We start from the raw sequence: 12,325 nt of genomic DNA, 5'->3' as shown, positions 1-12,325 counted from the left end.
CTGAGCTCTTCCCACGTTTGCTATTCCCTTACCAGACATCTTTCCAACCCACCCAAGGAGGTAGACTCTCAGTAAGAGCCTTGCTAGGCCTATCTTGCTTAGCCACTATGGCCATCTTCTAGCTGAGAAACCAGGGATGAACTCATAAATCCACAGGTGGCCCCAGGGCTGCTGGAGACACTCTGGGTTCTCTTGGATGAAGACTGAGCAGCTTCCAGGCTCTTCCAGCTGTGGCATATGCCAAGGTGTTCTTCTGTTGCTACTCTAAACCTCTACTGAGCATGGCATGAGGGGACTGCTTTGTCTTCTCTGTAGAACATGGATGTTCTTCTAGGCTGTCCTCCTTATTAGGAAAAGGAATAGTAAACTACGAGTTCAATCACTTCACCTATCATGTAACCATAGCACCTGCCTTGACATTTAAATATTTCTCACCATATGACATTAGAAGCTAGAATAAAAAGTTGTGGATATATAGTGTGAGACAGCTGGATTTAGAAAAAATGTTGTTAAATCCCCCATTTTTGGAAGATTTTATTTCTTTTTAGAGAGAAGGGAAGGGAGGGAGAAAGATAGGGAGAGAAACATTGATTGGTTGCCTCTGGCACGCCCCCAATAGGGGACCTGGCCAGCAATCCAGGCATGTGCCCTGATCAGGAATCAAACCAGTGACCTTTCAGCCTGCTGAGCTTTCAGTCCACTGAGCCACACCAGCCAGCTATAGATCCCTTTATAACATCGTACACTAAAGTAAATTCCAGGGGGATTAGGACTTAAATATGGCAAAGGAGTCATAATGAAAAGCATATACACAAATGTTCATCTAATTTCAGGTTGTAAATACTTGTCTGAGAGTAAAAACAAACCAAAAAAACCTTAAAGAAAAAGACTGACAAATATAACTGTGATATATTAACTTCATTACATTAAAAATTACACATAAATAAAATTAAAAGGTAAGTGTCAAATTAACCAAGCATTAATTGAGCTTTTCTAAACTCAGGCCATAGAACAAAATCAAGGCCATAAATAAGCAATCACACATGATAAATGGCCAAAAATATAAAATATTGAGCCTCCTTAGTAAATAAATAAAAGTATATAAAGATGAGATACCATTTGCATGTATCAAAATAGCAAATACTTCAAAAGATAATAAAAGTGGCTTTACTAAGAGTTTAGGAAAATGGCACTTTCACACATATAATGCTCGTGGAAATATAAAATGCTGTAGTCTTTCTAGACAGTAACTTGTCAGTATATATCAAATCATTAAAACACATGTGCCCTGTGACCCAGAAATTCCAACTGTGAGCGTTTATCCTGAGGAAATTATGAGACGACAACCCACATTGATGGACAAGAGTGTTTAAGATGATTAGCTAACTTTCACAAAATTTGCATTTATATAATAGAATGCTACAAAAAGATTAAAATCCTGTTCTTAATTCTCACTTCCTCATGAGAAGCTGACATGTTACATCAGCTTTAAGACTGGGTTTATATAAGATGAAAAAAAGGATGTTTTGGAAACGTGTCCTTCCTGACACTACCCACAAGAGAGGACCTGGACGAAGTCTTCCCTGGTGGGAATGAACAGAAGGGAGAAGGCTTTGCAGCTGAGTGGGGGGAGAATTGGGAGGACAGCATCAGTCTTTGAAGGTCAAGGAACATTGATTTAGACATGAAAAAGTACTCTTAACATATTATAGGGTAGATTACAAAAATTATAAAATAACGTATATATTAAGATCCCAATTTTGTAAGATGCATGTGTGAACTAAATCTACGTTGAGATGTTAACAGGAAGAGAGCTTACTTTTATTATTTTTTGTAGTTTTCTACTGTAACCATGCATTTAGAAAACATACGCTATTAAAAAGAAGAAGAAGCAGTCTTAGTAATGGTGACTAGACGCTTTCAGGGCCTTACTTTGCTTCCAGGGCCAGAGCGAAGATGCCAGCAGCCAGGGGTGCAGAGGCCGAGGTGCCCGTGTGGGTCTCGGTGCAGTCGTTGTGCAGGTCAGCGCTCGTCTGGGTGGCGTCAGGGAGACAAAGGCAGGAGAACGTGTGAGGAGCGTGAGCCCGAGCCTGGGGTGGACTGTACCTAGGCTGCACCCGCTGCGATCGGGACGCTCAGTTGGTTCCACTCCTGACTTCCTTCTCTAAACCACAGATGGATGTTTGTCATCTGCTGATATTTTAGTTCACTCTCCTCTATACGCAACTTGTCTATAATTCGGGCATCGGGATGCCTTTTTGGGATGAAGTACTCTCACTATGAATATTTTCTCCTCTGAGATTCCCAAACGAAGTGCTGTCTGAAAAAAAGGGACTGTTTCAAAGTCATTGTGAATCATGCTGGCCCGTTAATCATCAGGTCCATTGTGTTTGGCCTGGCGTATTTAGAAATCCTGCCTCGTGCAAAATTCCCTTTTGCTTTCAGGTTGACATTTGGCTGCCTCTTCAGTGCAAGAATGTTAAGCCATTCTGATTTTGGCCTATTGAACTACTTGTAAAAAATGTGTTCAGTGGGTAGTTTGCACTCACTGTTATAATTTGATGCTTATAAGTTAGTGTCCACATTTACACATTGATGAAAAAGATGAGTTTTTCAAACAGAAAGTGTACTGCACTTAGAGCTGTATCCAAATTCTAACATTGCTAATCATTAGGTGGGTCTCAAGGGCAAGTCACTTGGGTTCCCATCTGTAAAATGAGGTTGACATTTCCCAACTCATATTCTGAGGCTGGAATGAAATCCTGTCTGTGAAAGCATTTGTACACACTATTACTGAACGTAAAGAATTACCAAGGCTAATTATAGCTTAATTGAAGAGGTTGCCGAGATGAAGGGAAGAAACCAAAAAGACTTCCACTTATTCTGCCTTACAGACCATAGTACTGGTGGTTGAACAACTAGTTGGGCCAAAGGATTACTAACAAGACACCCACCCAGACTCTCCCGCACTATGGTTTTTAGCTAGGCATTTCAATGTGTGGGAGGGAGGTGTAAAAAAATAATTTGTTCCGTTGTCACCTCCTTTGGCTTCCCACCTGGAGGCGCTGAATTTCTCAAGTTACGGTGGCTCTGCTCCTCCGAGGGCGCGGAAGCAAGGTTGCCCATTTTACCTGCTGACGCAAGTAAGCCCCCGGAGATGACTGTGCTGAGGAAGAGACTTGCGTATGACAAAGGCTATGTTCTTGCCACTGTCTCAAATAGAATCCACCAGCTGTCTCTCCTGTGGCAGATTTACCTAAGGAGGGATCTTTGCAAAGATGGAAATTCTTCCTCCTCCTTCAGAGCAGAGTAGCTCAGATGAGGGATAGTCTATGAAACAGTGACTCCGAAATGCATAATAACAGGCCATTTTCCCCAAAGCACCTCTGGATACCCACAGGGACAACAGCCCGGGGCTCTCAACACAGGTAGAAACATGTCTGATATGCCCCTTTCCAAGACTATGAAGTATGCCCACCTGGGTAGAATATTATTATTTGTGTAATTGAAGATATGGGCATGAGAGGGAAGCCAGTGCTTTTCAGTTGAGGCCCCAGTTTTATTGTCCAGACTAGAGTAGGTTATAGAAGCAGGCAGAGTTCCAGAATAGTGATCCTGTATGAAGAAGACAGTGGTTCTGCCAATTTTGTTAAGATGCTATTAATATGAATTTTATAAACATTTTAAGTTCTAATAATTATGGGGTTCACCCACAATCTAATGGGATCATGACCTGTTATTTCATTGAGATTAGGATATACACACTTTAGCTAGTTGGTTCTTACTGTGTCAGAAGTTAAGTTTGGGTCTTTAAATTTTTTAATTAAAAGCACCTCTCTGTTCTTAAAGCCCCCAAATAGCCCTTCCTCATCGTGTCCTTAAAGGCAAATCCAATAATTACCCTTGGCAGTCTGACTCATGAAAGCGAAGGCACAGCCGAGTGTGGGCAAGAGATGCTCTCTGAGCATCTAACCTTTCTGAGCTGCTTATTTGGATGTTGAGAAGTTCACCTCAGGGGAAATTTAGACTGTTATTTTCCTGCAGGTGGTTTGTTCTTAGGAGACATAGCTCGTGTCTGCTTTGTATTTTTATCATCTGCTAAAGGGCAAGCCAGACCATATCCCTGCTATTAAAGGAATCAACCAGTACAGGGTGATGAAGCCCCTACACCCCCGAAATATCCCTAAAGGCCGTTCTCAAGGAGGCATCACACAAGCCGAACAGACATTTGGTGTCTCGGCCATATGTAGTGACAGATTGGTGGCTTCTCAGGGCTGAGTTTAAAAATGACCGAAAGGCAACATCATTTTGGCAGAAGCATCGTTACCCCAGAGAGAGAAATCTTCCCAATATATTCCAGCCTTTCAAGTGAGTAAAGGGTGAGTCTCCCCAAAGGAGACATCAAGCTTAAACAAATCAGCTTTACCAGAGGTACTGACCAAAGGACTCTTTTGAAGGCAAGCCTTGCTCGTCTACCTAAGCAGAGAGTTAGACAGAAACAACGTACGATCCGCTGGTCGGTGTAGTCCCCGCTGCTGTACGAGGTGGCCAGTGTGGAGGAGCACTTCTCGGCATACCAGGGGGACAGGCCCTGCTGCGAGGCACTGCTGATGGAGATGGTGTAGATGCTGTCTGTGTACCCATCACAGTCACAGTTGTCTCCCTGATGCCCCCCATTTCCAGAAGCCCAGACGAAGATGGAGCCCTTTCCTTGTCTCCCCTAAAAGAAAAACCAAAATATATAACATCTATTGCCATCTGTTGGGGACAATGTCACACCCCAATAATATCTCCAACAAATACATGCATGAAGTTCTTAGGGACAGTTATTTGCAGGTCTGTTTCAAGTCCAGGTCCTCCAGCCTCAATGCTGGAAATCTCTTGAGATGTCACTGATTGAGTTGCTGGGGTCCAGGTCTGCCAGTGCTTCATCTGGGCCTGCTCTGCGATTGGGCTGAGCTGATGCTTTTCTTTCTTTTCTGTATTATGCAGATTTATAATCTGGCCGTTAGCACTTGCTCATATTTTTTCACTCTTCCCTTGGCTTATGTCACTACATTTGAACTTCCTCTCTTCCTTTCTGATTGAATCTTGGTTGACTAATAGAATGACAAAATCAGGCATTATTCAGATCTGCTCTGCAGCTGCATTAAAAGGGACTCTTCAGTTAAACAGAACTCATCGTCAAGGCCACTCTTTCTATGATTTAAATTTGTGCTCTCCAGAGTCTCTACTGTTGCTTCATCCTGTGCAGAACAAGGCCTTAGACTCCTGGCAAGAATGCCACAAACCCAGTGACAGAGCAATACCACTGAGGCACACAAGTTCACCAGGCACGTGCAGAGCAGGAGGTAGCACTCTGCTGTCTGTATAGAAGGATGCATTTTCAGACCATTTGAAAGAAGTCTGGGTAGTAGTTTAATCTAGAGTAAAAATTCAAAAGCAGAAAGGACACCATCCAGAGTATTTTTAAAATATATGTTTTAAGAGTAATGAATCTCTGTTGAATGTCAGACCCAAATGGGGAAAAATTTCTTAACCCTTAACTTCCATCCCTCTGTAGAATGATTTGGCTCTAAATGCATTTCAAATTGTAAACCACTACAAGAAATGCACAGCCATTTCTTTCCATGTAAGTTAAATGTTCTTCCCTTCTCCTTATATCCACATAGTTAGGTTGCATTTCAGGTGGGTCTGTGTTAAGCATCTCACCTGTTTAATACCATATTCAAAAGCCTTCTGGGCTAGTCGGCCAGGCCCCTCCACAGTTTTCCCATCATCATTAGGGCCCCAGCTTGCACTGTAAATATCCACATGTCCAGGATTGAATCCAATTGAACTGGCTTCAATAGCATCAGTCACAATGCCATCCAGCATTCTTATACCTGTATAGCAAAACAGACAAATAAATAAACTGATGTCAGCATGTACATGGAGAATGGCACAGATGCTCTTAATAGAATTCATTTTTTGAAAGGACTCTCAAGAGTCAAAAACAGGGTAACCACTGTATGTCCCAAATGCCCATGACCTGCTGCTAACAGCACAACAGGTACAAGTCACTGCCTCCATAAACTGTCTTGTCTGCACTTTACAGAGAACTCTATGGCCTCTGCAGTGGCCACAGGCATTGTGCAATGCAGAATGTGCCCCCTCCCTCCACGACTCTGACAACCTGAAAATGACAGCATAGCTTTTAGAAAGAGGCATCAAACAGCCCTCCCCTGATTGATCCACTCATGACTACACCACGAATGGCTGTGGCCCAACCTGTGCCTTACAAATGACTCTGTACTGGAAACCGTGCAGCTTGAAAAGGTCTACTCACAATAGGAAGCTAACACATAGGGAAAGAACTCTTGTTTCTAAGCACTGATTAAAAATAACCCAGAGGCCATTCTTTTATGTGTTTGCTAAGAAACATTTTCAAGGAACATGCTTCCTTTTCTTCTAAATAATCTCAAGGATGAAATCATTGCCATGGATTTTGCTCCTGAGGGAGAACCGTTTTTCATCAGGAGAAGGCAGTAGCTCTTCGTGCTTTCCAACAGGCTGTCACCGCCATCAGACTCACGTATACTAGAGCCAGAAAGGCAAAGCAATTAGACAGTTGCAGGCAGCTGCCTAGCTACTCCTGGCTTCAGGCTGATAGTACAACAGAGTGCACAGACTTCGATTTTCACACTATCATTCACAGAAGAGCATAGGTAAAGGAACATGCAATTGACATGATTAGTGAAAGTCATGTTTATTTTAAAATTTATGTAAAAGTGCATTTACTGGGGGTGGAATCCCAGCTCTTCTACAATACTTACTAGCTGCATGATTTTGAGGCAAGTCACTTAACTTCTGTGTGCCTCAGTTTCTTCAACTCTAAACTGGGGATAATGACAGCTCACACGCATTGAGAATATACTGTATTCCGCTACCATTCTTCAGACCTGAAACCTATGAACTCATCTATCCTTACGACAACCATTTCAGGTGGGTTTTACAATTCTCCCCATTTTAGAGGGGGAGAGACTGAGGCCAGAGGTGAACAGTGACTTGCCCAAAGCCACACAGATTGAAATTGCGAAGCCAGGACTCGAATCCCAGAAATCTGGTACCCAAATACATCCTATGAACTCTAGGACACACTGCCTATAATGCTTTGTAGGGTAAGTGATGGATGTATAGTAGGTGCTTAAAAATGAAAATTATTATATGAAAACACACTTAGAGCTAGGCTACCAAAGGGTGGAGTAATGGAAAAAAGTCAGTAGACTTGGAGTGAGACATCTCATGTTTTAACTCTATACTGCCATATACTGTCACCTTGAAAATCCTGCTTCTGATTCCTCTTTTATAAAATGAAGGGGTCAGATGATTCTCTCATAAGCTATAGCTACTTAGTCCATATGACTTAAATAGTGAATTCTGTTTCTAGGTGATTCCATAATTGGTACTTCTCTCATTTTCATTAAATGAACGTGGCAGTTTCATGATGCTAGTATCAAAGTCATTCGGAATAACAGAACCTGAGGGTGGGCTGTATAGCAGATAGGCATTGCACATGACCGGATGTCTACTTATTTGCTTTCTAAAAAGGAGTACAGTCTCTGTGAGCCCCTGCATATCCAGTCCCCGCCACCGTCTCCACAGGCAGTGCATCGGTGGGTTTTCTCTCGTCTTCCCACTGGGTTCAGCCAACTGAGGACAGTAGCAGGAGATTGGGGGATGAGGGGAGAGTGAAGTGCTCATTGTTCTGAATTCTCTTTGCCTAGAAATGGCTCAATGGTTGTAATCAAGGCCACAGCTCCCATCTAGTGATTCTCTCCTATGACAGTGGCTCGCTCACTCTCAGTTTCCACGGACGCCTCCCCAATGCTCCTATAGGCCTAAAGGTGATGGCTTCTCTCTACATTTGTTAGCCCTTGTTGGTTTCCTTGGAACTCTTGTAAATAGTTTTTTTTTTTTTTAATCTAATTGTCCTGATGGAACTTACCATGTTTCCCCATAAAGACACTGCCTGAAACAACTCAAGATTCTAAATTCTTGCTATTGAAGATAACCTTTGGCTTCTTAATATAACAAGTATGCAATTCTTTTTCTTTTTAAAAACTGTTCTTTGCTCTGAAATGGAGAACCGCCAAATTGAGAGGCAGGGAAATTCTTTGCCTATATTTACCTCTTCCTTCTGTTCCCTGAGCAGGCATTCAAAAACAAATGCTTCTAAATCAGAGCACAGAGAAAATTAGATTTGGTTCCAAAGCCATTCAGCATTTCCACACCCCCCTCCCCCATATGTATGGATTATACTCCGTTATCATTTTCTAGGACTCCAGATCCATTGATTCACATGCAAGTCGTATACCAAACTTCTCATGCATGGAGTCCATTTCTTCTTCTGTTTGTTGAAAGGCCACCTCATTTACACCAAGTGATCCAAGACTCAATTAAAAGTGCTTTACCTCCAACTTTGGAATTATAAGCCACTCCGACCCCACACTTGTGATTATTTGCTTGCATGGCAATTTCTCCTGCACATCTGGTCCCATGTCTGAGGATTAAAAATTAAGAATCATAAAACACAAATGAAGGCACACATTGGTCTTGCACATGAACCCATGGTACATGGACACATTAGCTTTCTGTCTGCCTTTTTTTTCTGGTTTCTTCCCATCAGTGTTAGATGAAGTGTAGGTATCATGTGAAGGGCACAAGTATGGGAGCCAGAGTATCTGTGTTCAGATTCTAGCTTCTGACACTAACTAGTGGTGTGACCTTGGGTAAGTGTCCTCAGAGGGATGACATGAGACACTGTGTATGGAGTACTTAGATTAGTGGTTGGTATACAGGAAGAACCCAGTAAGTGTTAGTTATGGACAGTATTATGAGCAACTCTGACGCTTTCAGAAGTTGTTTCCAAATAGATGGCTCTGCTCCATACCTCCTGGTAGTGAAGTGGCTTCTCACTTCCCCCCACTAGGGACTTCCTTGGATTAGGTTATCCTGGACCAGCTCTAGGAGAATATGCTACAGCGGAGTCCCCTCTGCAGATGGCCTCCTCTCCTCTATTCATGCACCAAACCACACCATTTGCAGATTTTCTGGAGTACTCATACTCCAAACCAAGAGAAGTTTGAGAGTTTTAGAAGACACTACAGACTAATTGGAAGACTTCTGATCAGGACCAGAGGCCTGAACAAGATTGGGTTTGCAATCAGGCAAAAAGGGTAATTCATGATTACAGAGTATTTAGAGGAAAAAAAAAAATCCATCTCTAAAACAGACCAAAGCCAACCGTTAAAGCATCTGAAATTCAGAATTTTAATTCTGAAATTCTGGGGATAATAAATTGTTTTTTCCCACCACCACCCTAACACCAGGAGGGCCTGTAAATCTAGAGAACTTCAATGTAAATTTGTTTATTTTGTGACCGTATTGCATTGTGCAAGCCCCTGGGAGCACGGGGAGGGCTGTTGGGGCCTTGGAGGAGCTATTACCCAGACCTGCTGACATGGAGGAGAAGGGAAGAAGGGTTAGCACAGAGCAACTCTGTCGGCCAGCTGCCTTTAGAATCCATCATTTTAGCCATCTATTAATTTAGCCTGGTAAGGAATATAAAAATCCAAAATTAACTGGGTCATCTAAAAAAATTGTTTTACTTATCTGGTTTTCCTGAAGTACCAAAGATGATTTCCCACTAAAGGATATTCCTGCTTTTTCCAAACATTGGATAGGAATCCTGAGTCAAAATGATATAATTATCTTTAATTCTCAAGGTCTTTCCTAGTGCAGCGAACATCTGCTTCTTTTTTGTTTCCTAGAATTTTTCCCCTTTGGGAAGTGGCCCTCCCTCACTCCTTGTGATCCTTTCTATCAGGAGGCTCCTTCTCCCAGGTAGCTTTCAAGGATTAATTCAGATTCTGGGGAAGTGATTTATATTCTTTCTCCAGAATCTTCAGTTTTTAAATTCCATCTGAGCCATACAATCTTGTTGCCAGACAAGTTTCTGTTGAGAATGAAGCTAAGTTGAGGGAAGTGGCACTGGGAGCTGTAGACAGATTGTTTGGTGTCTTGATGGCATATTACTGAGCTCCTGGATTTTACAGTGCTTCTGCAGCTACAGCAGCCCTGAGTGAAATTTTGGTTTTTTTTTAAATCCTCATCCAAGGACATTTTTTCATTGCCGAGAGAGCAAGAGAGAGGGTGGGGGGGAGAAGGAAGGAAGGAAGGAAGGAAGGAAAGAAGGAAAGGAAAGGAAAGGAAAGGAAAGGAAAGGAAAGGAAAGGAAAGGAAAGGAAAGGAAAGGAAAGGAAAGGAAAGGAATACCAACTTGAGAGAGAAATATTGATGGGTTGCCTTCTCATACACACCCTGACAGGGGACCAAACCTGCAACCTAGGCATGTGCTCTGACCAGGAATCAAACCTGTGACCTCTCCTCAGTCTACAGGATGATACTCCAACCAACTGAGCCACAATGACCAAGGCTGAAAGTTTGTTTTTAATCACCAAATTACTTAACCTTTTTAGGATTCTCTCACTTGGAACTGAAGCTATCCTGACCAATACACCCATTTTCTAAGAAATGTGTTCACAATGAATACATAGAAGGCAATTTCTTTGATAGATTAGAGCTCTTTGCCCTTCCAGGAGAAATTCAATTGCCGTCCTCTGGGAAATGTACTCCCAAAAGTCACCAATGCCTCTATTTCCATTTAAATAGTATGGGAGACAGGGCCCAGGGCAGCAAAATCCCTAGGCTGAGCCAACAGAATCAACCTGCTGGAAAACATCCCTAGCATTGTGCTTGTGTCCTAAAGATGAAGCAATGCGACATGACCTGTTACTTCTCTCTCTGTATATACTGAGGGCTATTTTCTTGAAAGGTGCGGTGGGAACATGCTACAAATAGAGGATGATACTTTTTCCCCTTCTTATCCTTAGTTCCTGCCTTGGGAAAGAAGGACGACTTTATCAAAGTGGTTCTCTGTCATTCTTTACAGATCTGTAGCTTTTTTTGCTTTCCTTAAATTAGGCTCTGAGAAAAAATAATAACCCTCTATCATCTTAGAACAATGGTAGAAACTGGCACTTAAACATAATGATTTTTAGAAAATTATTCCACAAGATTGTTTAAAGACTACTATTATACTGGTTAAAATATCCTTGTCACACATATTAATTATCTAGAAAAATCTGTAATTGGTATTGAAATACTGAATACAGATTCATGCCAGCTTAATAGTAAGAGTTACCTGCACTTTTAAGATTTTATTATTTAGTGATTCCTCTTTTGATTTGCAGAAGAGAATCCAAGTGCAGCTTCTATTAACCTCATTTACATAGTAATAAAGAATAGCAGCAACAGGCAGTTCAGAGCAATAACGCCCTGGGGTTGGGAGATAATAGGTATCTGTTATAAGGCGAGATAAAATGGGGCCATTCATTTTCCAAATCTGAGGGATTTCTGACAACATGCTTGAAGGGTAATTTTATTGTTTATAATAGCTTTTGCTAAATGATAAGGTGGCTACTACCTTTTTGGTTGAGAGTCAAGAGGACCCTGAGAGATAGTTGCTTATTGTGTAATTTTCAGGGAGCCGATTCTGAACTAGCTAAGAAAACTGACTTGTCTCAATTTCTGCTCCTATCTATTGCACGGTATAATTCTTGTCATGTTGATTTTTCACTGAAAAGAGGTCTACCTTAGTTGTTAATGAGAAGACTTAATCATCATCATCATCATCATCATTATTATTATTGTCATTGTCATCATCTTCGTAGTCATCATCATAGTAGCAAACACAACTTTTTTCTGTAGCAGGAACTATGCAAGCCAATTACATATATCAACTCATTTAGTCGCCATAACATCCCAATGAAATAGATACTGTTATCCCTTTTTCATAGATGATAAAACTGAGGCACAAAGAAGTTAAATAATTTGCTCAAGGTCACTTAACTATTAAGTGGCAGATCTAATGTTTGATCTAAGTCTAGCTGCAAAGCCTGTACTCTTTTGAGTGTCTACTCCACACTAACTCTGTACCATGTGGGAGATTCATGGCAGGCTCTGCTCTGAAGCTCAGACTTTTCAGGCACAAAATAAGTACAATTATATGGACGCTTTCTTAGGGGCCTTTGGAGCTCTGCGAGTTGGAAGAATTATATTGAATTGGCCAAAAAGTACATTTGTTTTTTTCCCATAAGATGGCTCTATAGCACTTAGTTGTCTTTAACTTCATTTGAAACAATTTTGTTAGATCGTGTTGTGACAGCTGTCATATCAGCGTGCATTTTAAAAAGACAACAAAATTGGTGAATTTTTGTCTAGC

General features: G+C 41.5%; 1 protein-coding gene across 1 annotated transcript in view; it reads right to left on the bottom strand.

Moving 5' to 3' along the window:
- The window catches only part of PCSK1 (proprotein convertase subtilisin/kexin type 1), a 43,260-nt gene that overhangs the window by 16,637 nt on the left and 14,298 nt on the right, over positions 1–12,325 (bottom strand). The window contains exons 6-9 of the mRNA XM_024563511.3: positions 8,454–8,542; positions 5,713–5,885; positions 4,508–4,720; positions 1,933–2,033 (exon numbers count right to left, since the gene is read on the bottom strand). Of these exons, the coding sequence (XP_024419279.2) occupies positions 1,933–2,033; positions 4,508–4,720; positions 5,713–5,885; positions 8,454–8,542 (576 nt within the window). The remainder of the gene's footprint in view (positions 1–1,932; positions 2,034–4,507; positions 4,721–5,712; positions 5,886–8,453; positions 8,543–12,325) is intronic.

Source organism: Desmodus rotundus, chromosome 1 (genome assembly GCF_022682495.2).
Source record: "Desmodus rotundus isolate HL8 chromosome 1, HLdesRot8A.1, whole genome shotgun sequence".
Classification (NCBI taxonomy): Eukaryota; Metazoa; Chordata; class Mammalia; order Chiroptera; family Phyllostomidae; genus Desmodus; species Desmodus rotundus.
This window is presented reverse-complemented; position numbering and strand designations above follow the sequence as displayed.